Below are 27,624 nucleotides of genomic sequence, written 5' to 3'. Positions count from 1 at the left end.
ACCCTAGGTAAGTCACTCTCCCATGCTTCAGGCAATTCTCTACCTCTATAAATTATAGCTAGTTGCAATGATTATAAATTACATGATTTAGATGTGATTGTAAATTATGATGTTATGTTCCAATAATGTTATATATAAATATGATGTTATATACATATTTGCATGTAATTATAGTTTATAGTGATATATTATAAATGTTATGTTATAGCTGTTATAAATCACAGCTATCTGCATTAGTGAGGGAGGAATTTCCACAGTGGAAGTTATATACATGAATAAAATCATAGGTCCAGAGAAAAAGAAATTTCTTCTGGGTTTCAAATCCACACACCACACCCCTCCCCCAAATTCAGTCCTTAGGTATCTGGTCCTAGACCCTGATATGCAGATGGTCTCTGCCTTCTGAATGTGTTCTATTTTCTAAAAATCTATTTGCTACCACTCCCTACTAAGGCTTTCTAGATCAATGAGATGGTTGGTCCAGCAAATCTGTCTCTCCAGTGATTCGGTATCCCCACAGGGAATCCTGGGGAAAAGGTAGCAGGGAACTAGATAAGCTTTCTATTTTCTTTCCCTTACCTGTCACCTTACATTGGTCATTTCACCGTAAAATACCCTTCCACAGCCCTTAATTTGAGAGTTCTGTCAGTTACCTTCAGGGGGCTCGGCCACTGGGGGATTTAAACAATACATGTGATAGCCACGGTCACAGTCATCACAGAAGAGCAGCTGGTCCTGATGGATAGGAGAGGGAGAGAGAGAGAGAGAGAGAGAGAGAGAGAGAGAGAGAGAGAGAGGAAGAACAGATTGAATCTTTTAGGTCCACAAATATCATTCCTTACAATCATAAAAATCCTGCTTTGATTTGCCTTTCTAATCTCATTTACTCACCTTGTGAACCAAACAAACTGAGCTAATCAACAATCCCTGAACCTTTTTTATGAGCTTACCTGCCAGTGGTACTGTTATTGACCAGAATGCCCTCCTCCTTTTATATGTGTGTGTGTCTATTTATGTGTATGTATGCGCATATGCAAGTGTGTGTGTGTATGTATGTGTGTATGTATCTCAAATTTTAAAAATTATTTTATGGTTATTTACCTTTTCATAGCCTGGAGAGACAACTTGGCATAGTAAATAGTGTACCATCCTTGAAGTCAGGAAGATCTCAGTTCAAATTCTGTCTCTTATATATACCAGCTGTCTGACTATGGGTAAATCACTTGATCTCTCTTGATCTCAGCAGCTATCTAAAACTAGAAATTACAGAGCAGCCACTTCAGTGGAGAAGAGCTCCCTATGCTGATGAAATCATAGGTCTGGTTGGAAAAATTAAGAGGCAGCCTGGAGTAATGGAGACATGGCTGACTTTGAGGCCAGGAAGACCAGGGTTCAAATCTTGCTCTAAGACATATTAGCCTTTGGAAAGTAACAACCTCTTAGTGCTTCTGGTCACTTTAAAATATATATATATATATATATATATATGTGTTTGTGTGTGTGTGTGTGTATGTATGTATGTATGTATATATATGTATATATACATACATAAAAACAGAAGAGATAGATAGATAGATAGATAGATAGATAGATAGATAGATAGATAGATAGATATAGATATATATCTCCTGTTTTTATGTCATCTCCAATTAGGCAACTTTTAAAGATTATAAGTTACAATCCCAAGTTGAGTTGTTGAACATTGGTGGAGGGAATTTCCACAATGGAAATCGCAGCTCCCAATTTCTTAATAAAAAGCTCTTATTCACTAGACTATAAAGTCCATGAAATCAGGAATGGGTCTTTGAATCTTCCACTCACAGTGCCCAGCACAGTACCAGACATACATAATAAGTGCTCAGGGATCTCTGATCACTGGTACATAGCAAGGTGTTACCATCTGGCCTTGAACTCTTCTGTCCTTTGGCTTAATTCCAGAGGAACTTTAATGGGAAAAATATCCCAGCAGCACTTTGCACTTTGACAATTCTCCAGGATGGAGAGAAAAAGAAGTAGTGCCTCCCCTTCAGCTCCTCAGAGCAAGGCAGGGTCCAAGCCTTCCTCCCCTTTTCACTGGCTGCTCTGGAAGACAGAGCCTGAAATACACTAAGACCTGGTCAGTGATCAGCAAAAGGAAGACTAGAGTTTGGGATCCCCAGTCTCCCAAGTAGAAGGTGGACCTCATTACTTTGGCTACTGACCAATGACTTGTCGAGTGTCTCAGCACCACCATCACCCCTACTCCCCCCACCAACCCCCAGGCAGGTGAGCAAAAGCATGTTTGAAAAGTTGAGTTCAGTCTCAAAACCCACTTCTGCTTCCATCAGAGCCAAGGCCTAGTCTATGGGGCAAGGACATGTGGAATATCTTCAGGTTAGGTCCTGTATTTAAGTCAGTCTCTTGAATGTTGTCATTTAACTCAACAACCATGTGTTAAGTATCTACTGTGTATAAAGTTCTGTGATATGTTTATGTTGACAAATACGACAATGTGTATGTTTACAAAGAGAGAAACAAAAATAGACCCTGCCTTCCATAAGCTTATGATCAATTGGGGAAGTGGAGGAGGGGACAACATGCATACAGATAAATAAATACAAAAGTATATCCAGTAAGCCCAAAGTCATTTCAAGGGGAGGGGAGCTCTTAACAATTGAGAGAGGCTCAGGGAGGGCTTGAAATGAGGTAACACTTGAACTTTGAGTGATGATCAACTGTGGTAGACTTAGCTTTTCTCAGCAATGCAATGATCCAAGACAATTCCAAAGGACTCATGATGGAAAATGCTCTCCACATCCAGAGAAACAACTATGGAGTCTGAATGCAGATCAAAGCATACTATTTTTTTTTTTGGTGGTTGTTGTTTTTTTCCTTTCTCGTGTTTTTTCCCTTTTGTTCTGATTCTTCTTTCCCAACATGATTAATGTAGAAATACGTTTAGTGTGATTGTACATATATAACCTATATCAGATTGCTTGCTGTCTTGGCAGGGGGAAGGAAGGGAGGGAAAGAGAAAAATTTGGAAGTCAAAATCTTATGAAAATGAATGTTGAAAACTATCTTTACATGGAAAAAATAAAATACTATTAGGATTGAAAAAAATTAAAACCAGAAAGAGAAAGAAAGAAAGAAATTCCAAGCTGAGGAGTGAGAGCATTCCTGGCATTGGGAGCAGCCAGTGGTGGGAGATAGGGGGAACAGCAAGCCAGAATGTAGAAGCACGTGAAGAATAAAGCAATGGGAAATAAATCTGGAAAGACAGGTTTTTAATAAATGCTTATTGAATTGAATTGAACTCATTCATGACCTCTAGGCATCAGGATCCACTCTAGCAGTCTGGTCTTTGAAAGCTCTTTAACCTTGATATTTTAGAAGACCCTGGTTCCTGCCCCCCTCCAGGGTGGCTACTCCTTCACTGAACCTGACTGAACCCAAGGGAATCCTAGGAGATAATTTAGGATGACCAATTCTCTCTCAGCTTCCCCTTCCTCCCCCCCCCCACTTTTTTTTCTTTTTCTTTTTTTCTCTTTTTGTTTTTGTTTTTTTGTGAGGCAATTGGGGTTAAGTGACTTGCCCAGGGTCACACAGCTAGTAAGTGTTAAGTGTCTGAGGCTGGATTTGAACTCAGGTCCTCCAGGGCCAGTGCTCTATCCATTGCGACACCTAGCTGCCCCTCCCCCCCTTTTTATAACTATTGCTGTCTCTTTCCTCCCACAGGGGATCATTACTTTCTCTCCCTCCTCAGTAGGCTGCTAGAAGGCCCCCTTATCATGATGAAACCTATCACATCCTCCACGGAAGAGGAAACTGTCCAGGAATGAAATCAGGGAAAAGCTCTGCCCAGGGAAAGAGGGAAAATGGGAACCAAGTAAGCAAAAACCAAAGAACTGGCAGGGTATGTTCTGAGATAGAAACCAAAAGGAGAGGGCTGAAGAAGAGACGTCAAGCATATCAATGAGTGAGTCAACAAGTATCTACCAAGTGTCTACTGTGTGCCAAGCACTGTTACTTTGTATTAAGTGCAGAAAGCTGGGGATACAGAGAAAAGTAAAAACATTATCCCTACTTTCAGGGAAGTCATATTCTAAAGGTGGGGAAAGCCAATATAATTATGAATATACAAGAGTGAGAGTAAATGGGAAGTAATCTCAGAGGGAAGGCACTAGCAGTTTTGGGGGTCAGGGCAGGAGAGAGAAAGTGGACCAGGCTAGGCCTCCTTCAAAAGATGGGATTTGAGGGGTAGGTAGTGAAGTGGATAGAACACCGGCCCTAGAGTATGGAGGACCTGAATTCAGATATGACCTCAGACACTAGCTGTGTGACCCTGGATAAGTCATTTAACCCCAATTGCTTCCCAAAAAAGAAAAAAAAAAGATGGGATCAAAAGCTGGGATTTGAGCTTGAAGAAAGTTAGAGCAGTCAGGAGGCAGAAGTGAAGAGAGAGCATTTCAGTTTATGATGGGGGAGGGGCAGCCAGTGAAAAAGCCAGTTGGGGGGCTGCTAGGTAGCACAGCGGCTAAAGCACAGGCCCTGGATTCAGGAGGACCTGAGTTCAAATCTGGCCTCAAACACTTGACACTTACGAGCTGTGCGAACCTGGGCAAGTCACTTAACGCTCTTGACCCACAAATGAATGAATGAATGAAATAAAAGAAAGAAAGAAGAAAAAGCCAATTGGATCTTCTATAGAATGGGAAGGCTTACTATCAAGAAGGAGCTGGCAAACTGACCGTCTAACAGATGGCAAAATGGCAGCTCAGTACACTCTCCAATCCTACATTGCCCTAATTCTTCAATGTAGAGTATGGCCCAGATCTGCCTTTTTCTCTTCTGACTCATCCATGCCAGCGAGTCTACAGGCTCAGGTGGCACCTAGGAACTGTCCAAGATTACAACAGACTTTGTCCACAGATATTTTTTTCAGATTTTTTTTTGTAATAATAAACATTTTTATTTAAAGTTTTGAGTTCTAAATTCTATCCTTCCTTCCCTCCTTTCCCTCTCCCCTCCCTGAGGCAGTAAGCAAGCAGATATAGGTTATACTTGTGCAATTATGTGAAACATTCCCATATTACCCATAGATATTTTGATGAGGATGAGACTATCCTCATTCTGATAACTGGGCAGAACAGGGCATGATAACAAGGAGAGGGGTTCCTGACACCAGTCTTCTCCCCCTCTTCTCTTTTGTCATGTGTTTCCATAGAACCCCCAACCCTGTATGAAATCCCAAGAGAAAAGGAAGAGAGGTTGCATTTCCCTCTGAACTCCAGCCAACCCCTCTCTGTTCTAAAGAGCCCTTTCCATTTAGAAGGCTGTACAAAACACAAGGTTTAGAATTTGAGAACCTGAGTTCAAACCCTACCACCCCTGCCTCAAGGTCACTTCCTGAGTGACCTTGAATAAATTACTTAATTCCTCTGAGTATTTCTTTCTGGGGAAATGGTCTGAAAATTAAGGAATTTAGACTCAGTGGATGCCTAGAGCCTCTTCTGACTCTAAACAAAAAAAACCCAAACTAATAGCTAACACATAGAGCCTTAAGGTCTACAAAGTGCTTTATAGATCTCATTTAATGTAGCTATGAGCTTGTAAGCCATAAGCCCATCTAAGAAAAATGTGATGGGCAATAAGGGAGACTCCTTATGGAAATAACTTCCTGTCCCTTATATCCACTAAACCATCCACAAGGCAGTTGTCCAGATTGGGTAAATAAGTCAATATTTCTGAGTTTTAGAGCCACCGCTAGGAGCTACCTGGACATATGTAAGGCATCTGAAAATCGTGTCAACACTGTTGAGGTTTGATTGGCCCTCAGAGCTTATTCTGAGACGGACAGGACAAGCTGAAAGCATAGGGGCCAAGGTTTGCAGGGGGGCCTTACCCACAAGACCACCCTGGAAATCACAGTATTAGGACCAGGATGGACACCTCCTATGGATTCAAGAGGTTCTGCTAACTCCCTAAGAAGGTTGTCAGAGTCCTACCAGGCTACAAAAAAAGGGCTGGATTTATGTAAAGTACTCTTTGCTAAAGATCAGTTTACTCAACTTATTGGGAGCTGATTTTTCATAAGGCTCCTATCTGCCCAAAAAAACTGTTACTAAAATGAAGAGGTTGGACATGAGCAGCAGTGTTAAACTCAGAAACAGTTCTTTGCAGGCTGCATATAGACTTAGAAAACCACAAATTAACATTATTTATGTGGTATTGTATTTTAGGTCTTTTGTTTAATATTTCCCAAATGATATTTCAATCCAGTCGGGCACAATGGGGCTAAGAGTTTGATGCCTATGGATTAGATGGATCTCTAAGGTTCCTTCCAGTTTAAATTTATGATCCAATGACTTGAGACCCTTTTACTTCAAGTGGACTGGATTATCTTTTCTATTTTTTCTTCCCACTTAACAAAGGCTAAGAAGGCCCCTTTCTGACAAGTCTGTTGAACCACTGGAAAGAATCCACTTTCCCTCCCCTTCTTCTCTACATTCACTTTCCTACTTGGGAAAGCCTCGAACTCACATCATTCTCGGAGGTTCCACAGAGGATGCAGGATTTGCATTCGATGCATTGCCATTTGTAGGTTTTGACAGCCTCAGTCATGTTCAGAGTGAACTGCAGGCAGGTGGGGTGACCTGAAGGAAGCCAAAAATAAATGCCATTATTAGAAGACAGTTCTCTGATTTCCCTTAAACAATAGGAACAACGATCTCATTGATACATCATTTCTCGACCCATGGATGTGTATCCTTGTCTCAGGAAGGAATGACCAAAATCAACCCTGGATGAGGACCCTGAATGGATGACCACCTAGCTGTGTCTGACAGAGGCCTGAGAGAAGATTAAACATTAAACCTTTCACTGCTAGGAACAAAATAAACCTGTGACACCCTGCTCCATCATTCCTGCTTCCCATCGATAAAAAAATGTGATTAGGGAAGAAGGCAATTAGACAATGAGCCAGAGAAGGATAGAGGGGAGAACAGAATGGATTAGAGGGATACAAATGCTCATATATTATGATAGATACTAAGCACCAGAAAGTAAACCAGACCCAAAGCCAGGTTATGGCTGCTAAGGTAATATACAAAAACCATGCTAGATTGTCCCTGAAGGCACTAGTTTGGGGACAGAGGGAATGGGGTAAGGTTTCTGAGAGTAGCAGATTAAGAAAACAGGATTGAATGGGGCTCACTTGTCTGTTAAACCCCATACTTCTGAAAAAGAGGAAAAGGGGCAGGGGAGGGGAGAGAGAGAGAGAGAGAGAGAGAGAGAGAGAGAGAGAGAGAGAGAGAGAGAGAGAGGAAGAAGAAGAGAGAAGAGGGAGGAAGGGAGAATAAGAGATGGAGACAAAAGGAGACAGAGAGATGGAGGGAAAGAGGAGGGAGGAAGAAAAAGACAGAGATGGAGGCAAAAGGAAACAGAGATGGAGAGAAACAGAGAAACAGAGGAGAGAGGGGGGAGAGAGAAGAGATGGAGACAAAGGGTGACAGGGAGAGAGACAGAGGAGGGAGGAAGAAAAAGTCAGAGATAGGGATAAAAGGAACAGAGGAGAGTGAAGAGGGAGGAAGGGAGAGTAAGAGATGGAGATAAAATGAAATAGAGAGGGAAGAAGGGAAAGAGGAGAGAGAGGAGGGAAGAAGAAAAAGACAGAAATGGAGACAAAAGGAAACAGAAATGGAGAGAAAGAGGAAGACAGAAAGAGAGAGAGAGAAACAGAGGAAGTAGAAGAGGGAGAGGAGGAAGAAAGAAGAGATGGAGGCAAAGGGTTACAGGGGGAGAGACATAGATGAGACAGAGAGGGAGGGAGAGGAAGAGAGACAGACTAAGAGACAGGGAGAGATCTTTCAGTTTGAAAAATCATCCCACAAAAGCAATGTAGGGATGTAGGGATGTAGGGAAGAGGGAAAAATCATCCAAAAGGGTTCCCCAAACTCCTGGGACAAAATAGGAAAATTTCTAGCCAGGGCCCAAGTTGTGGACCACAGAAGTAAATCAGAAATATGCTGAGAGGGCCCTGAATGAGTTTCAGGATCAAAGGTCACCGTGCATTGGAATTCATGCTTTGGGTCAGACTCCACACTTCAGAACAGAAATTCAGTAATCTCAGTGTGATGGGAATAGGAGAGGAGCTTTAGAATTCCACTTCTTCCATGGAATCAAGGGTTAATATGACTATCAATGTGATTGGCCTCTATGCTCTGGGGGCTCAATGTTACCATGGCGCTTACAATGCCAAGTTCATGAATTTGGCCCTTCCTTTAGAACAATCCACTTGCTCTATTCTATGAATTACAGCTTTGTTCCTGACCTTGGACAACCATCTCATCATGTCATACCATTTCAAAGAACTGAGTCAAAAGGAGTAGACTGATTATATTCCTTATTTCTTATGCTAGATTTGATGTCATGAGGACCTGAGTTCAAATCCTTCTGCAGATACTTACTAGCTATATGACCTTGAGTGAGTTATTTAATTTAAGCCTCATTTTTCTCATCTGCAAAATAGGGGTTCTATTCATATCACCCGAGAGACAGGGTAGCATAGTGGATAGAGAGCTGACCTTGGAATCAGAAAGTCCTAAGTTCAAGAACTGACTTTAACACATACTCTTAACTTTCTATTTTTTTCTGAACATAATCACTTTATTAATTAGACTAGCAGTAAGCGCTGGGGCAGCTAGATGGCTCAGTGGATAAAGTGCTGGCCTCAGACACTTGCTAGCTATGTGACCCTGGGCAAGTCATTTAAACCTGTTTACCTCAGTTTCTTCATCTGTAAAATGAGCTGGAGAAGGAAATGGTAAACTACTCTTTGCCAAGAAAGACCAAATGGGGTCACAAAGAGTCAAACATGACTATAACTATTTTTTTTTTTGGCGAGGCAATGAGGGTTAAGTGACTTGCCCAGGGTCATACAGCTAGTAAATGTCAAGGATCTGAGGTCATATTTGAACTCTGGTCCTCCTGAATCCAGGGTCAGTTCTTTATCCACTACTCCGCCTAGCTGCCCCCATGACTATAACTATTGAACAATAAGAAACAGTAATCAATAAATCAGGTCAGTGACTAAAGACTTTGAGATAGGACTCACTAGTGTCTTTTTATTTTTTAGTGAGGCAATTGGAGTTAAGTGACTTGCCCAGGGTCACACAGCTAGTAAGTGTTAAGTGTCTGAGGCCAGATTTGAACTCAGGTACTCCTGACTCCAGGGCCGGTGCTCTATCCACTGCACCATCTAGCTGCCCCCACTAGTGTCTTTTTTGCCAGCAAACATTTGTCTTATTTTTTCCAGTTACTTGTAGAGGTAGTTTTCAACATTCATTTTCATAAGATTTAGAGTTCCAAATTTTTCTCCCTCCCTCCCTTTTCTCCCCCCTCCACAAGACAGCAACCAATATGGTATAGGTTATATATGTTCATGTTAATTTACTTTTAAACTTAGTTAAATAAACTAAACTTAATAATTTAAATGAGCTTAATGAAATTTGACTTAAAAATACATACTTTGGAAAATCCTCCTTTTAATCAAATCTTTCCTCTTACTTTAAAATATAGAACCACCTTTTCAGCCTTATCTTCTTAGCTAGGAAAGTGTCTTTGACACTAAGCTGTACCCCTCTAACCCTACACCATGACATGAAGGGCCAGTGGCAATTTAAGGACCGCCAGAGGAACATCTCTTTAGAATGTAAAATTTTAACTTTTTTGCCTTCTTTGTCCATGCCTACCAGAGTTGGGTTTAACAACTCAGTGCCCTCAGGCACTCTCTAAAACTATAAGCTACAGATGGATTACTGATTTGCACGGGTTACTACATTTGCAATAGGGACTTTAGGGGGAGGGGAGAGTTGTGGAAACTCCAAAAACAAAAAACAAACCTACATTACAGAATTGTAATGAGGATGTTTAAGTGTCTTGCCCATCTTCAAATATTCTGTAACTGCTGTTGTTTTGTTTTGTTTTGCTTTTGTTGTTGCTGTTGGAAAGCAATCTCAAGATGCCTGCCCTTCTGTGAGAGGTTGAGAATGTCCCCTTCACCTAAGAAAGAGAGCACATTCCATGGTGTGACTCAGGGCATCACAACTGATGTCCTCATGTATTAGTATGAGGGTGAGACCAATCCTCATACTAATCAGGCTGCCTTCTGAGATGTGATTCAGGCCCTCTTCTCTGAATACCAAAAATTTTTCACCAAGGTTCTACTGACAATCAGACTGGGGAAGGGAAGGGAAGGGAAGCAAACGAGCAATTATTTATTAAGCATCTACTGTGTGGCAGGCACTGTGCTTCCTGTGAAGTAGGTGCTATCATGGGCCCCATCTTCCAGCTGAGGAAACTGAAACAGAAATTGTCACTTATGACTTACTCACGTCCTCATGACTAGTGAGTATCTAAGGCCAGATTTGAACTCAGATCTTCTTGACTCCAGGCCTAGTACTCTATCTACTATGCCACCTACCTGCCTGGCATGGAGAAGATTGCTAGGATAGCTTTGGATGAGAAATGGGCTTTGACAACTCCTAAAAAGAAAGTTCTCAATGCCAAAGTCCTTGGCAATGACAAATGGTTCAACATCGGAAATTGAAATTATTTTATTCATGGAAATGACCCTAAAGAAGATGCACTACCATCTACCTTGTCTCTGTACCCTAAGGACAACTGGACCTTTCCACTGGACTTAGGGCTAAAACCTCCTCTCTGTGCTGTCTCTCTCTAAATAGAAAGAGAAGGCAATCTCTTTGAAAGCAGGGACTATCTTACGTTTTTTATCTGTATCTTCCATGCCTAGCACAGTTCATTGCCCATAGTAAGAACTCAATAAATGCTTTTCTTTTTCGTTTCTTGAAATATTTCATAAGACTTTGTGGTGGTGTTTAGAATGAATCCATTTCTTTTGGGTTTTTTGTTTGTTTTGGGGGGTTGGGGGGTTTTGCGGGGCAATGAGGGTTAAGTGGCCAGGGTCACACAGCTAGCGTCAAGTGTCCGAAATCGGATTTGAACTCAGGTCCTACTGAATCTAGGGCCGGTGCTTTATCTACTGTGCCACCTAGCTGCCCCTGAGTGAAATATTCTAAAGAATATATTGAGGTCTGGAGCAAAAGGGAAAAAAAATCTTTTAGTCCCCTTAGTACACTAAGGTTAAGAGGAACTTCAGGTCTCAGTCCAGGCATCTGTTTTTTCTCAAGATAAATGTCATTATACCTCAGCTCTGAGAGAGGAAAGAGGTCAGTGATGAAAATCACTGCTCTTATTTCACAGATGGGAAGATGGAGGATGAAAAGGAATATCACACCAGACTTAATTGAACCAGACTTGGAATAATGTCTGGGATTCAATCTTCATTTCTGTTACTACCCTCACTGCTCTCCCATATTATGTCTCATTGGAATCAAGAAAATTGGTCATTAGGTAAAAGAATGCAAAGAACAACTCTGCTTGTTTTCCTGGAAGAAACCAGAAAAGTAATTTGAATGATGGGTTCTTTAATACCGGAAACTTTTTTTCTAAGAGAAGTAAAGAGGGGAGGGGAAACCACCTCTTAGGGTCATTTCATGATGGCAACACAATTTATCCCCAAACAGACAACAAATTACAGTCTCAGGAGGTAAATAGTTGGCAGCAAAATTTCCTTGATATCCAGGTGGGAAACTGAGATAAATTAGCAATGACATTATTTGCTCAAGGGGACTCCCTTGTTAAACTTTCTTTGAGAGGAAATCCTTCCTTTCCTTTACAAATAAAGTTTATAATTATTTTCCTAATTTCTTTTGTCAATCCAGTCATCCATTTATTGAGTTTGCTTAAAGTAAGGTACACCTGTACTGTATGGGACAGTGGATTAAAAGCTGGCCTTGAAGCCAGGGTCCAGATTCAAGTTCTGCCTTTGACACATACTGGCTGTGTAACCCTGGGCTAGTCACAATCTCTCAGTTCTCTAGGATACTTTTTGAGACTCTAGAAGATGCCAACCTGCACTGATGTGGGGAATTTTTCACCTGGAAATTCCTTCTGCCAATGAAATCATACACAGATTCAGCTCCTCCCCATAGCCCTTTTACCTGTACTGCTATCTTAGTTCATGGAAGGTATCAAAGGAGACCACATAGCGAGTCCATCTCCAGTTAATGGAAAGTGGATGGGATGATTCAGGAGGCTGTTTCTAAAATTTCCATTACCAAAATGAATTCAGAAAGTTGTCTACCATTCTTCTCAGGGGGATCACTGAAAATCTAGTTTTCAAATCTTGCTCTCACTTTCTTTTCTAAGCAAAACACAGTAAATCTCCTGCACCACTTTGCACAGGTATCTCATGCTTTCCTCATTTTAACCCTCCCCACCACCACTACCATCACCAAATAAGATAAATCTTCAGAGAACTCTTTGCAACAGGAAATAAGATCCATGGAAGCCACGTTGCTTTGTCAAATCCAGATGTCAGTCAACAAGCATTCATTGAATACCTACTATGTGCCAGGCACTGGGCTAAGTATGCCCTGGGGATACAAAGAAAGGCCAAAGTCAGCCCATGATCTAAAGAAGCTCTTAGGTCTAATGGGGGTAGAGGGGGCAAAGGAGAAGACAATATAAAAACAACTATTAATAAAGAAACTATAGGGGGCAGCTAGGTGGTGCAGTGGATAAAGCACCAGCCCTGGATTCAGGAGTACCTGAGTTCAAATCCAGCCTCAGGCACTTGACACTTACTAGCTGTGTGACCCTGGGCAAGTCACTTAACCCCCATTGCCCTGCAAAAAACAAAAAACAAAACAAAACAAAAAGAAACTATATACAACATACACAGTAATATACAATAAATTAGAGATAATCAAGATAGGGAAAGCACTAGTATTAAGGGGAAATCAGGAAAGGCTTCTTGTCAAAGGTGAGACTTTGAGACCTGAAGGAATCCAGGGAAGTGAGGGGGTGAAGACAGGGAGAGAAATCCTTGAGAGTGGGAACTGTTTTCTTCTTGTCTTTGAGCACTCCATGCTGCACATTTCTCACCCGGCTACACCCCTTTGGACTTCTCCATAACTTCTCTCACCATGGGACAAGTATCTCTCTTCCCTCTCACTCCTCTTTTCAGCTTACTTTCATGTGTTGTCTTTCCCCATTAGATTGTAAGTTTCTTGTATTCTCAGGTCTAAGAACATAGTAGTTACACTGTTCATTGACCGACTTACCATGCCTAGCACAGTGCCCACACAGAGTAGGTACTTAATAAATGCCTGTTGATTGATTGATCAGTTAACTCAATCTTCCTGTTTGCTTCTACCCTAGATCTAGTGCTGGAAGGAACCTTAGGGGCCATCTCATACAGCCCCCACAATATTACAGATGAGAAAACTAAAATCGAGGGAAGTTTGTCAGTAGATAAAACTTCATTGAACAACTCTATCTCTCAGTTTACCTGGAAGAAAGTAGAAAAATCACCTGAACAATGAACTCTTTGGCACATCGATAAAATCGCAGATGTATCAAAATATCCAAGTGCTATCATGACAGAGGAGTGGGGGGATCTACAGAAAAGTAGCCCTTCTACTTCAAAATGATAGGGATCACTGAGCTAGAGTGAGTCAGTGCTCTTATTATCCCCATTTTATATTTGAGGAAACTGAGGCAAATAGAGGTGAAGTGACTTGCCCAGGGCCACATAGCTACTAAGTGTCTGAAGCAGGATTTGAACTCAGATCTGCCTGACTCCATGCCCAATGATCTATCTACTGCATCATGTAGCTCAAGAGGGACCAAGACAGTGCCTTTGGGAGGGGGGACACTCCATGAATAGAGGACATTAAACAAATAATGATTCAGTAAAGGAGATTGAGGAACAGACAGAGATAATAAAACTAGGAGAGAGTGATATCACTGAAGCCTAAGGAAGATGAGTATCCAGGAAGAGGGATCAACAGTTTTGGGGGTTTTTTTTGGTTTGTTGTTTTTGTTTGGTTTGGGGTTTTTTGTGAGGCAATGAAGGTTCAGTGACTTGTCCAGGGTCACACAGCTAGTAAGTGTCTAATATCTGAGGCCACATTTGAACTCAGGTCCTCCTGAATCCAGGGCCAATGCTTTATCCACTGTGCCACCTAACTGCCCCCAGATCAACAGTTTCAAAATAGACCAAGAAGTCGAGAAAGATTAAAGAATGTTGGAGTAGAGATGCCTGTTTGGATACCAGTTAGAATAGATGGCTTCTGAGGTTCCTACCAACTGTGAAATTCTTTATTTGCAATTTTGCAAATAAACCAGAGTGCCTGGCTCATATGGAGCAGCCCAGACTACATACATACAGATAATCACATATCCTTACACACTTCTGCAGCTGTTTTGCTGATGCTATTCCTTAGGCCCAGAATGCCCACCCCAAATATCTCAACCAGTTAAATCCCTACCTGCTTAGCTATTCAAGGCCAAGGCCAGATGCCTCATCCTCCACACAGCCTTCCTGGTTCCCCCAGCCAGAAGTGAGCCCTCCCCCTTCCTATCAATTCTCATTCCTCTCTATGGCCCTCACTAGGTCTCTTCCCTTCAATGGCACTCACTAGATCCTACCTTGTACTGTAGTTATTTTTATACATTTTACAGTATGTCATCCCTGCTAGGGGGCAAACCTTTTCAGGGCATGGACTGGGTCTTACCCATTTGCATGTAACCTTTTTGAACCTAGTGCCCCGTGTCTTGAACATAACATACACTCGATAAATGTTTGTTGAATTCAGTTGAATCCATATGAATAGCTTCACCCATCCAGGGAGGGAAAGCCCAACTAAATATATTCTTTGTACATTAAACCCACATTATGATCTTGGCTTAGGAACCAAAGCAAGTCATTAACCCTACCCATATTTATCACCATAGCCAGCTTCTTTTACAGCAGAATAGCTCGTATTGAACAAACCCTCAGCAAAGAGAAACATATAAACTCCTGCAGCATGTGCCTCATATATTGTGATCCTTATTAAAAGCTTCTTTTTTATTCAATTATCCCTAGTATTTAATTTGCACTATGGTGAGCCACATAAAGTTGATTAAATTAGGCCTGCAGAAAGAGCTTTATATCACAAGGTACATCCTGCAAACATAAATACAACAAGTACATGTAAATATGGGGAAGGTGGAACCTATTGTTTATGCATTGTAAAATTATAAACATCTAATTATATTTTATTGCCTTGCTTATCAATGCTGATCTTTTAATAACTAATTTCCCAGAAAATGCCACCTTTCCTGCTTAGAGTCTAAAGCAGATTAGTGTGAAACAAATGGTACTCCTTGTTGTCTGTTGCCTGGATTGTATCAATCATATAGTGGGCTAAAATAAAACATATAGAACCAAATCCCACCTGGCATAGCTCTAATAATAAATTCCCAGGATGGCCTTTAGGTAAGAAATCAGTTCTGATTTCTAATAACACTCAATATTGTACACATAGGACAGATTTGCAAAATTCAAGCATTCACAGAAATGGATAATATTTATTTAACCATATTTGTGAGATATGCTATCAAATTTCAGTCTATCATTGCTGTATCTCTGTCTCTGTCTTTGTATGTTTATCTGGCTCCCTTCCAGTAGAGCAGACTGACCCCACATTGGCCATCAAGTGCCTGGTATTAAGCTGGATCTGAATTACTGCAGTACATTTTCAAAGTGAATGATTCGTTCCTTGATAATCAGAACTCATCATAGCTTGTACAAAACTTAGGGTAAATCCAGAGCACCAGCAAACCTCTTTCCTATTAGCAGAGAGGTGGTGAACTTTCAGAATGTAGGCAAAATGAGGTATATGTCAGACATAGCCAAAGTATCAGTTCATTTCACTTAATTCTATTTCTAAGTGAACTGGAAACAGTAGATGATTATCAATTGTGAAATGGCTAAATGAATTGGGGTACATGAATATAATAAAAGATTACTATGCCATAAGAAATGATGGCTATGAAGCATATGAAGTCATGGGAAGACTTCATATAAACTAACACAAAATGAAGTCAGCAGAAAAAGGAAAAGAAGAGATACATATATGCATGTGTATAAAATTAACAACAACATAAATGGAAAGAATAACAAAAACAAATTGCAGCTGAACACTGATTATAATGACCAAGTTTGGTCCCAAAGAAGACAAATGAGAATGCATCTCCTTCTCTTCTTTTGAAGAGGTGGAGAATTTTGGAGGTGGAACACTGAACACATTATTATCCTTGGTTGATATGTTGGCTAATTTTACTGAACTGTTTCCCTCCCTTTTTCTTTTTTATTCATTCTCATAAAGGATTGGATCTTTGGGTAGAGGAAAGGAATGTTTAGATTTGGAAATGAAATGGTGTTAAAACAAAAGATATCAATAAAATGTTTAAAGCCATACTTCATTGCTACAAGGGAGGGTTCTATTCTTATGGAAAGGGTCATTAGGGAGCGACAGCGATGTAAAAGAAAAGAGCTTTGATAAAACATTTATATTTTAAGACTACACAACACAGACACTACTTTTAAAATATGAATCTTTCCCAAACCATCAACTTCAAATCTTGTTTTAAAAACCCATCTGTCCTAATGTGTCCTGTCATGACCTTGCTTGTGTCCATTTTTGCTATGATATCCTGCATTTATATGGAACACTCTGGGCTGAATGTGTCTGAGGAACCCTTTTCCTCACTGTTATTAATGTCTTCAAAGTGGTGAGAGTTGGAAAGAGAGTCATAAATAAGGACCAAGGACAAACAAGCAAAAGTAAATTAAAAACACATAATGGTGTTCTGAGTGATGTGGCAATGTTGTTATTGTTGTTGTTTCCAACTCTCTATGACCCCATTTGCAGTTGTCTTGGCAAAGATACTAGAAATGGTTTGCCATTCTCTTCCCCAGTTCATTTTACAGAAGAGGAAACTGAAGCAAACAGCGTTAAGTGACTTGCCTAGGATTACACAGGTCAGGTTTGAATTCAGGTCCCCCTGATTCCAGGGCCTCTGCTCTATCTACCACGCCACCTAGCTGCCCAATGTGACTATCCCCACATGCATATGAATTCAAACTATTGAATCTAGATCCACGCATAGTGGACAACATATAGAGAATACTTCCCTAAAGTAAGCACAGTACTCTAGCAAGAAAAGGTACAGTGCCAAGATTCAAAACACGATATTCAACATAGCATAGCTTGGCACATATAACATTGCCTTCAACATGATAAAAATTTCCCAAGCCTTATGTAACCCCATCTACTAAAAATCAACTGAGCAAGTCCCACTCACACACAGTACACAGTACACAGTACATTTCTGGTTTGGTTCACATGTGAAACATGCTGTGGTTACAAAATAATACTACTAAGTAAGCCCAGGGCTTATTTTCATAAACTTACCTGAGTAGCCAAGACAGATTTACCAAAAAGGCTTTGGGGTTTCTGTGGAGAGAGCCTCAGGGAACCAAGAAACATGATGGGGGGGGGGGGCAACTAGGTGGCACAGTGGATAAATCACTGGCCCTGGATTCAAGAGGACCTTAGTTCAAATCCGGTCTCAGAAACTTGACACTTACTGGCTGTGTGACCCTGGGCAAATCACTTAATTCTCATTGTCCCGAAAACAAAAACAAATAAACAAAACCTAAATAAACAAATTAATTAATTAATAAACAGGTAAAGAGATGAATGAACAAATAAATGAATTAATAGACAAATAAAAATGAATGAATGAATACATGGATCATTGAATAAATATATAGAAACATGATGGAGATGTAGAATGAACCATTCTGAGGCAATGGCCTTAAAACCTAAAACAGTTCTGAAGAGCCATAAGAGATGAGGATCAAGGAGAATGAAGCCAGTTGTCATGGTCTGAGACTTATCATTGGTGAACAGGTGAAGGGATTGCTAACTATTAAGAGAAAGTAATGACCAATGCTTTCAACAGACAGATGATGAGTCCATGGCTTAGAAAAAGACGTTTTCTGGACATAGCCAGTTCAGAAAATTGTTTTGATCAATTATGCATATTTATTATTATTACTTTATTATTTTATTTTTAATGGGAAAAGGGGTGTGGTAAGGAGAGAAAATAAATTTTTGTTCATTAAAAAATTTTTTTGCAGGGCAATGAGGGTTAAGTGACTTAAGTGACTTGCCCAGGGTAACATAGCTAGTAAGTGTCAAGTGTCTGAGGCCAGATTTGGACTCAGGTCCTCCTGACTCCAGGGCCAGTGTTCTATCCACTGTGCCACCTAGCTGCCTCCCTAAATTAAATTTTTAAAAGAGAGAATACAAGAAAGTCTATTTATTAGTCAACTTTTACAAAATACTATTTTGAAGATACCAGCAATCCAAAATCTTGCTTCCCATCAGCAAAAGTAAGAGGTTTAAAATCAGATTTATTGAGACTGGGACTCATGACTAGACAAGACCAGTTTCATATTTTAAAGACTAAAAAGGAGGGAGGAACCACCTCCATCACTCAACAACTACTGTCTAGAATTTCCATCAAGCTGTCCTCCACTGTTTTTCTTTCATAGCACAATCCCAAGACTGACAAGACATCCACTAAAAGTCACTTACTCTGAAATCGAAAGCTCTTTTTAACCATTTCCCCCATTTTCACACAACATGCTGATGTTGCAGAGATGGGCTCCTCGTGGATACCATGCAGGGAGGGAGGGGAAATCAATTCTGTTTCACTGTTCAGGTAGATTAGATCAGGACTGAGTTGGCTCATGTCACGTTAAGCTGACAGTGCAGGGCAGGGGGAGTGTGATGAAAATAGGGGTCATCGAAACCAACTGTTCTGGTTGTACTTCTCCTTCATTTCCTGGCCATGCTGAGTGGATTATAGCCAACCATCTGCCAAACGGACTCTTGCCCCTGCTGCGGTGTGTAAAAGCCAGCTTGAATTATGGCCCAAAGCTCTTTATCAATCATGAAAGTCTCTCGGTGGCAACCATTTTGCAATGAAGGCCTTAGTCCCAACACCAGAGTATCCATCACCATCTTCCCAGAAAACACTTGCATTTTTTTATTTGTTTTTTAAATTGGGAAATTTGGGAGTAAAGGGGACACTGTGGCCCTAAGCAGATGCCTTCTATCTCCTGGGCTTCTGCCAAATCTGATTGTGACCCAGAAAGCTTTATGAGAAGTGTGTGGTTGATGCTGATGCTCTCCTGAAGAGAAATAGCCTAGCGGGTCAGAACAGATTGCAAAGGGTCTTTCAGCTGCCTCATATCCAGGCATCAAAAGATAACAGAATGAAAGCTGAAAAGGAACTTAGAAGTCACTAAGTCCAAGCCCCTCATTTTATAGATGAGGAAAGTGAGGAATAGAGAAGTTAAGTGACTTGCCCAGAGTCACACAGCTAGTGAGTACATAAGGCATGATTGGAAACCAAGTCACCTTGATTCCAAGTCCAGTGCCCTGCCCACTACATCATGATATTAAATGGATTATTTGTGCATCCTAGAATCAGAGAGGTTTTTTTCTTTTTCTAAGAAGTGGGAAGGTATTTTTTTCTTTTTTCTTTTTCTTTTTCTATGAGGCTCAACTACAGGTTAGAATTTACATTAAGCATGTTTCTCTCAGACAATCCCACCACCAAAACTTAAACTGGAAAAGGGCTTAAGAATGGGAGATGCCTCCTTGTTTTGTCAATCATCCTCTTTGCTGCTGGAAAAATGCTTATCTATATGAATGCCTAAAAAAGACCTCTAAATTTTTTGTTGTTCAATCATTTTTCAGTCATGACCCCATTTGGGGTTTTCTTGCCATTTTTTTCCAGTCCATTTTACAGATGAGAAAACTGAGGCAAACAGGATTAAGGAACTTGCCTGGGGTCACGCAGCTATTAAGTGTCTAAGGTTTAACCTCATTGAAGTCCATTTTTCAGATATCCTTCTGCCTTGAAAGAGTTGGTTAACTAGGGGGCAGCTAGGTGGCGCAGTGGATAAAGCACCGGCACTGGATTCAGGAGTACCTGAGTTCAAATCCGACCTCAGACACTTGCCACTTACTAACTGTGTGACCTTGGGCAAGTCACTTAACCCCCATTGCTCTTTGTTTGCTCTTTGACTCTTTAACATCAGATTTTGGAAAGATAACTAGCTAAGACAGTACCAAAGGCTAAAGAAGGATGGTAGACAATAAGGAGGCACCTGGCATTGTGCTAAAATGTGGAGTCTACTAAGAAGGAAAAAAAAAACCACTCATCAATATTAAAGTTAATTAAACATTCCTATATTGGGAATGAAATACATTCCCGGAGCTTTATAAGAGATGAAGAGGCAAATAGTCTTTCACAACTCTTTGAAAAGTAAAAATAAACACTTAAGACTTGCAAAGCCTTTTTGGAGATGCCATTTTCCAAAAGTCTCTACCTTCCAGGTCAGGAAATCAGGGTATCAGGAAACCCTAGTATTGCGCCTACATTGCAGAGAGATTATCATTTGAAAAGATTGTTATATGGTCTCAAGAAATCTGACTCACTAGAAGCTTGCATCTATATGAACTTAACAGGTTGCAAAGCACTTTCCTTACAACACCCCCATTCCACCAGACTGCTTTCCCATCCCAGAACTACTATTGCCCCATTCCCATTCCCCATCTTAACCCCATTTCTCATGGTGACTCACTGTCAGAATTCTCTCATACTTTTCAGATAGTTAAGACCAAAGGACATCTTTGCATACTGGCCAGTATCTACAGAAGCAAGCTCCCTTAATGTAAATAAATCTTCCTCCTAGAGACCTCTGAGTTTAGGGAGAGGGACACTAAGTCTCTGTCTTCTCTCTATGTCTCATAATTGGATTATTATACTGGAGTAAAAGATCCCTCTCCCCCAAAACCATCATGAGTTTGGGAATGTTGAGCCCAGCCAAAGCTACAAGAGTTAAAAACAGTAATTACTCCTTAGATTTTTATCATGCTTTATGGTAGACAAAGTGCTCCCCACCCACCACCATAATAAACCTTCCAGAAAAGTAGTATAGGTATTATTTCCCCCATTTTAGAGCTGATAAAACTGAGCATTAGATAGCTTAAAGGACTTCACTAAAGTCAAACAAGTATTAAATGATAAAGTCAGAACTTAGTCCAAATCAATTTGGCAGACACTTATTAATCATGAACCATATTAGGCATTGAGGCAAAGACAAAGTTAAATTAGACACATTTTACCCCATAATGGACCTTACAGTCTAGAAGATTCAAATCTCAATCTTATGACTCCGAATCCACCAAACAAACAATCAACCAACATTTCTTAAGTACCTACTATGTGACAGGCATTGGGCAAGGCACCAGAGGAACAAAGACAAAATGAAATGGTTGCTCCCCTCAAAGAACTTACATTCAATCAAAGAGAAGAGACTATACATACAGGAACATACACACACAAACATATACATACAGGCACATACACACACAAACTTATACATACACATGTGTGTGTGTATATATATATACATATATATATATATATATATATATTTCCCATTATTTTCACTATACAACCTGAGCTTTTTGGTTTTTGTTTTCATTCAGTCATGTCCAACTCTTCATGACCCCATGGACCCCCCAAATCCATCTATCCTTCACTATTTCTCGAAGTCTATCCAAGTTCATGTTCATTGCTTCCATGACACTATCTGTCCATCTCCTCCTCTGCCATCCCCTTTTCCTTTTGCCATCAATCTTTCCCAACATCAGGGTCTTTTCCAGTGAGTCCCATCTTCTCATTATGTGGCCAAAGTACAACCTGAGCTAATTAAAATTTTTTTAAGTTGCTTGAAGTTTTCTGAGCCAGGTGGGTTGGAGAAAGGAAAGAAGATAGAGGAAGAAAGGAGATCAGTGTTTGTGAAGAAACCAAATGATTTTGGGGGGAGATGCTTGAAAGGGAGTTTGAGAGCTTTTAGAAGAAGTTTGGGGTCATTCTAGGGAAGAGAACCTAGGATAAACTGCTAAGAGTTGGAGGTGCTGAGTCCTGCTAGAATACCAAATAACCAGCATTTATACAATACTTTAACCAATGTGTTTCACACGCTTTAATTTTATCTTCACAACAACCCATGGAGATAGGTACTGTTATTATTCCCATTTTACAGATGAGGAAATAGGAATACAGAGGCTAAGTGACCAGGATCGGATAGCTAGTGAATGTCCAGTGGGATCTGGAATTAGAACTTTCTGCCAGCAGGCCCGGTGCTCTATTCATTGTATCACCCAGCTGACTCCATTAGAAGCAAGAGGGTAAGGGTGGGGGGAGCAAAGGACAGACAGAGACCAAAGGACAGAGAGATAGAGAGATAGAGAGACTGAATCAGGCGTGTTGATTGGCAGGTTGATATGGCATCCTCTGCTCAAGGGAACTGAATAAAAGTTAAGTTCCTAGAATTATAAAAAGGTTCAGGAGGATATTCCTATGGGCAGAACTCAAGGGGACAGGAATTGAGTAGAAGGGTCAGGTGACTCTTGAGGAAGGCATCAGATTAAGGCTGATCCAACAGGAAAGAACCTACTTCAGGGTCCCAGGAACTGAGAATGAGAAGTCATCATAGGTTTGAGGATGGGAAGTACAATGAATGAACAAGAAAAGGCAATGATGCCAAGCCCCAGGGAGAGGACATCTAATCTGGCTAGCTGGAAACGGAGATCACCTGAAAGAGGATGTTTACCGCAATATTATGCATTTGCAACCTATGACTATGTTGTTACAGAGGCCTGAAATTCCTTCAGAGTGTGGTGCAAGTTAGCTCTGTCCTTGAACAAGCTCTGAGTGATCTACAGGCATAGACACAGTGGGGAAGACAGAGAACTATGAGAGAAGAGAAATTAGAGAAAGACTGGGATCTGTGGAGATCTTTCTTTAGAGGAGAAATGTTCCTGAATTGTGAAGTGGAAAATTGCTCAAGGGTAGTGGCAGCAGGGACCCAGCTGTAGTAGATGTCTTCTTGGGGGCTGTCCTTCCTCATCATGTCCAGTGACAGGACTCTCAGAGAAGATCCAGCTGGTCTCTGGCAGCTCAATGACCTTGGAAAGGCAGGCTTTTGAATGGCACATTGGATCTTGAACCAGTGAACTGAGACCACTAAAGACTTATCACAGAGTCTTGACATTGCCTTGATAGAAAGGACAGAAATGGAGAGAAAGTGAGAAAGCAGGAGATGAAAGAAAGAAAGGAAGGAAGGAAGGAAGGAAGGAAGGAAGGAAGGAAGGAAGGAAGGAAGGAAGGAAGGAAGGAAGGAAGGAAGGAAGGAAGGAAGGAAGGAAGGAAAGAAGAAAAGAAAGAAGGATGAATCAAGAGTAGGGGAGGGAAATTGAGAGGCAGGAGAAGAGAAATGAAGGAGAGAGATGAAGTACGCAGCTAGGTGGTGTAGTGGCTAGAGCATCGGATCGGGGTGGGGGGGTGAAGAAGGTGAGGGTTTGACCCCTGCCTAAGACACTAACTGTGTAACTCTGGGCAAGCTGACCTCACTTAGCCTCAGTTTCCTCATATGCAAAATGGAAATAATAACATCACTGACTTCCCAGAGTCGTCATGAGGACCTAATGAGATAATATGCATCAAGTGTTTATTTTTGCCAACCTTGAAGCATTACATAGAAGGGGTAGGGAGGAGTAAAGAGGGAGAAAGGAAGGAAAGAGAATGTGATAGGTAGGGAAGGGTAAGGAGGGAAATGAAAGAGAACTGTCTACCAAGAAACCTTGGAAAACTAAGGAGCAAAAAGATGGCAAGGTTCCTCAACCCAGAAAGGAACATAAGTTAATAGATAGGGATGTTAATCCCATTTTCAAATGGTTTTATTTTGGAAATATGGACCCCCCCAAAACATTGCCAATTTTATAATACAGAAACTCTGGGTACTATATTTGCAGATGCCATAGTGAGGGCATGTAGTAATGTGCACATAATGGGAAAATGACAGGACAACAGATCTGGAGCTGGAAGGAACCTTAGATGTCATCTATTCCAGTGCCTTCAATTTGTAGATGAGGAATGTGAGAACTAGAAAAGGCAAGAGACTCACACAAGGTCATACATGGAATAAGTGATAAAGATAGAAGAAAAAAATCCCCTTAGTTGTTGCATCTCCCTCAAATTCACTCAGGTCAGGCAAATATGCTTAAGGATTTGGGGGTAGTCACTTATTGACTTCAAGCCTAACAAATAGGGTGATCAGGGCCTCCCTCCAAGATGAGCATCATGGTCTTGCCCATTGGATTGCAGACACGCTACAACCAGCATCATGAGGTTTCTGTCCCCCATTTCTCTACCCTTTCCTCAGATCTGCCTAAATTACCCACCCTGAGTATAAATGATTGCCCTTGTTTTCTAGTTCTTCGTCTTAAAGCCCAGAGCACTCCACCAAAAGACCCTAAATGGCTACATCTCCCACCCTGGAAACATACTACCTCCATAGCTGCCCATAGGAAAAACTCAGAAAGACGCCATGTGGTTAGTATGGAACCCCCAAATAATGGTCCCCTTTATGTCCCTATGGCAATCTGAAGGATGAGAAGCTGTCTCACTGTAAGTTGTGTTTGTTCTATGGTCTAACATGCTCCCCTCTTCATTTTCCTCCCATCAAAATCAGGTCTTCCTCCTATGATGAGCAACAAGCACAATTATATATCCAGCCAGGGCAGCATTACATGTGGTATGATTTGAAGTATGGTCAGGCTACCTAAAAGCCTCTCCCTGGATACTACCTAATGTTCCATTAGAGATTCTTCTTTTGAGTCAAGTACTGCCTTCTCAGAATCCTGGAATCTGAGAGTTGGAAGGATTATCTAGTCTAACTTACTATTGGAACAAAGACTACAACATACCTGCCAAGTGTTCATCTAGCCTTGGCTCAAAGACCTCCAGAGATGGGGAACTCATCACTCCCTGAAGCAGCCCATTCCATTTTTAGACACCTTTAATTGTAAGGAAGCTTTTCCTTCCATTAAACCTAAATTTCCTTCTTTGATACTTTTACACATTGATCCTAGTTCTGCCCTCTTGGAACAAGAACAATTCTAATGACTTTTCCAAATGAAATCTCCTCATATGTTTGAAAATATCCCCTCTCAGACTTCATTCCTCCATGCTAAACACCTTGAATTTCTATCACTGGTCCTCATATGGTATGACCTGAGGCTCCTGCACTGTCCTGACTACTTTCATCAGGACTTTCTATAGCTCATCAGTGTTCTTTCTAAAGTGTGTACCCAGAATGCAGCACAATATTCCCAATGTAGTCTATCCAGGGCACAGCACAGCAGAATTATCACCTCCTTATTTATGGAAGCTATGCCTCTTTTAATGCAATCTTATATCAAATTAGCTTTCTTGGTTGGCATCATACTATTGACTCCCACTGAACTTACAGACCACTAAAACCCCTACACCTGCTGCCTAGTCATATCTAGTTTGTAGCTGTGAAACTGATTTTTGAACCCAAGTGTAAAATGGAATCCATATTTATTCTTATCAAATTTCGTCTTATTCAATTCGGCCCATTGTTAGAGCCTGTCAAGATCTATTTGAATCCTAACTCTGTCAGTCAGTATCTTTGCTAACCTTCCCAGCCTTGCATCATCCATAAATTTAACGTGCAAGTCAGCTTTGCCTTTATCTAAGAAGTTGATAGAAATGTTCAATAGGGGAGGGTCAAGCACAATCCCCTGAGACATTACACTGGCGACCTCCTTCCAAGTTCATTTGAAACCATAAAAGACTATTCTTTGAGTCCAGCCATTTGACTCAGTAACTACCTCTACAACTGCCGAGCCCATATCTCTACATATTTTCCACAATTATAGCACAAAAGATCTGTCAAATGCTTTATTAAAATATAGGTAAATTTTATTGACATTGGTATTCTATTTTAGTAACCCTGCCAGAGGTAACTAGGTGGTAAAACGAATAGAGCCATGGTCATGGAGTCAGGAAGACTCCTTTTCGTGAGTTCAAATCTGACCTCAGACACTTACCGGCTCTGTGACTCTGGGCAAGTCACTTAACCCTGTTTGCCTCAATTCTCCAATCTGTAAAATTAGCTGGAGAAGGAAACGGCAAAGTACTCCAGTATCTTTACCAGGAAAACCCTAAATGGGATCACAAAGAGTCAGACATGACTGAACAAGAATAACAAAAACCCTGTCAAAAAGGGAAAGGAGAATAATCTGACTTATTCTCTCTTTTTTTTTAGTTGTTTTTAATTTTTCCCTTTTATCATTATAAACTTCACAAACCTTTAAAAAAAACCTGAATATTTCCACATACAAAAGAACAGAAAAAGAGGACTGTGTTAGAAATTATAAAACTTCACTACAGACAGCTTGATTTGGGGAGACATTTTTGTATAGTTCAGATTTAACATAGTAATTCCAACACTAACTCTGCTTGCCATCATCCCCTTCTAAACTGCCTTCTGCTGTCTTCTGCTTGTTTTTAAATTATTCTCTGACCTTTTTTCTTTCCTTTTTTTTTAAAGTTTCACTATCACTACTCTCCCATTACACTGGTGACCTCCTTCTAAGTTCATATGAAACTAGTCTTCCTCCCTAGTCTTCCTTCCATTCCCCCAAAATAAAATCCCTCCTAAATATGGTCATGCAAAACAAAACCCCACATTGACCTTGTGTTGAAATGTTCATTCATTCAGCACCTCTGTTTAATCACCTAGCAAGAGGTGAGAAGCATGATTCATCCTCAGTCTTCTGAAGTCATGATTGGTCATTGCATTAACCAAGATTCTTAAATCTTTCATAGAAGTTTTCTTTTACAATGTTGCAGTCATTGTATAAAATATTCTCCTGGTTCTTTGTCCACTTCACCCTGCATTGATTCATAGAAATCCCCAGGTTTCTCTGAATCCATCCTTTCCATCATTTCTTACAGCATAATAATATTCCATGTTGTTCTTATTCCACAAACTGTTCAGCCAGGCCCTAATCAATGGATACCCACTTTGTTTCCAATTCTTTACCAAAACAAAAAGTGCTACTAAAATATTTTTGTGCACATGGGTTCTTTCCCTCTTTCTTTGATGTCTTTGGGAGTATATAAGCTTAGTAGTGATATTGTTGGGTCAAAGGGTATGCACAGTTTACTGACATTTGGGGTAGAGCTCTTAAATTGCTTTGCATAATTGTCAGACCCCTTCACAATTCTACCAGGAGTGCACGAATACTCTTGTCCTCACATAGCACCTTCAACAATTGCTATCTTCATATCTTGTTATCTTTGACACTCCAATGGGAGGTGGAACTTCAGAATTGCTTTAATTTGCATGTCTCTCATTAGTGATTTGGATGACAGGATTTGTTCTTGGTGAAGCTATGCCTCCTTAATGATCACTGCTTCCTGCATTAGTTGTCCACTATTCTTTAATAATACAGTAAAAAATTTTGCCAAGAATCAAAGTCAAGCTTACAAGCTCATAGTTTGCAAACCTTACTTGCTTCTTTTCTTGGAAAATTAGAACAATATTTCCCCTTCTCCAATTCTAAGACACCCTTTTGTTCACCATGATCTTCCAAAAATCAATGATAGTGACCTGCCAATCATATCTGGGAGTTTAAAAAAAAATACTATTCCCTTGGGGTGGCTAGGTGGTGCAGTGGATAGAGCACCGGCCCTGGAGTCAGG

The 27,624-nt window shown here is 40.6% G+C and overlaps 1 protein-coding gene across 2 annotated transcripts in view; it reads right to left on the bottom strand.

The window, feature by feature from the left end:
• The window catches only part of DPF3 (double PHD fingers 3), a 413,835-nt gene that overhangs the window by 1,615 nt on the left and 384,596 nt on the right, over nucleotides 1–27,624 (bottom strand). For both annotated transcript variants that reach the window (XM_043989941.1, XM_043989942.1), the window contains 2 exons: nucleotides 6,523–6,635; nucleotides 654–735 (listed from right to left, as the gene is read on the bottom strand). In XM_043989941.1, coding sequence (XP_043845876.1) covers nucleotides 654–735; nucleotides 6,523–6,635 — 195 coding nt within the window. The remainder of the gene's footprint in view (nucleotides 1–653; nucleotides 736–6,522; nucleotides 6,636–27,624) is intronic.

Source organism: Dromiciops gliroides, chromosome 2, assembly GCF_019393635.1.
Source record: "Dromiciops gliroides isolate mDroGli1 chromosome 2, mDroGli1.pri, whole genome shotgun sequence".
NCBI lineage: Eukaryota > Metazoa > Chordata > Mammalia > Microbiotheria > Microbiotheriidae > Dromiciops > Dromiciops gliroides.
This window is presented reverse-complemented; position numbering and strand designations above follow the sequence as displayed.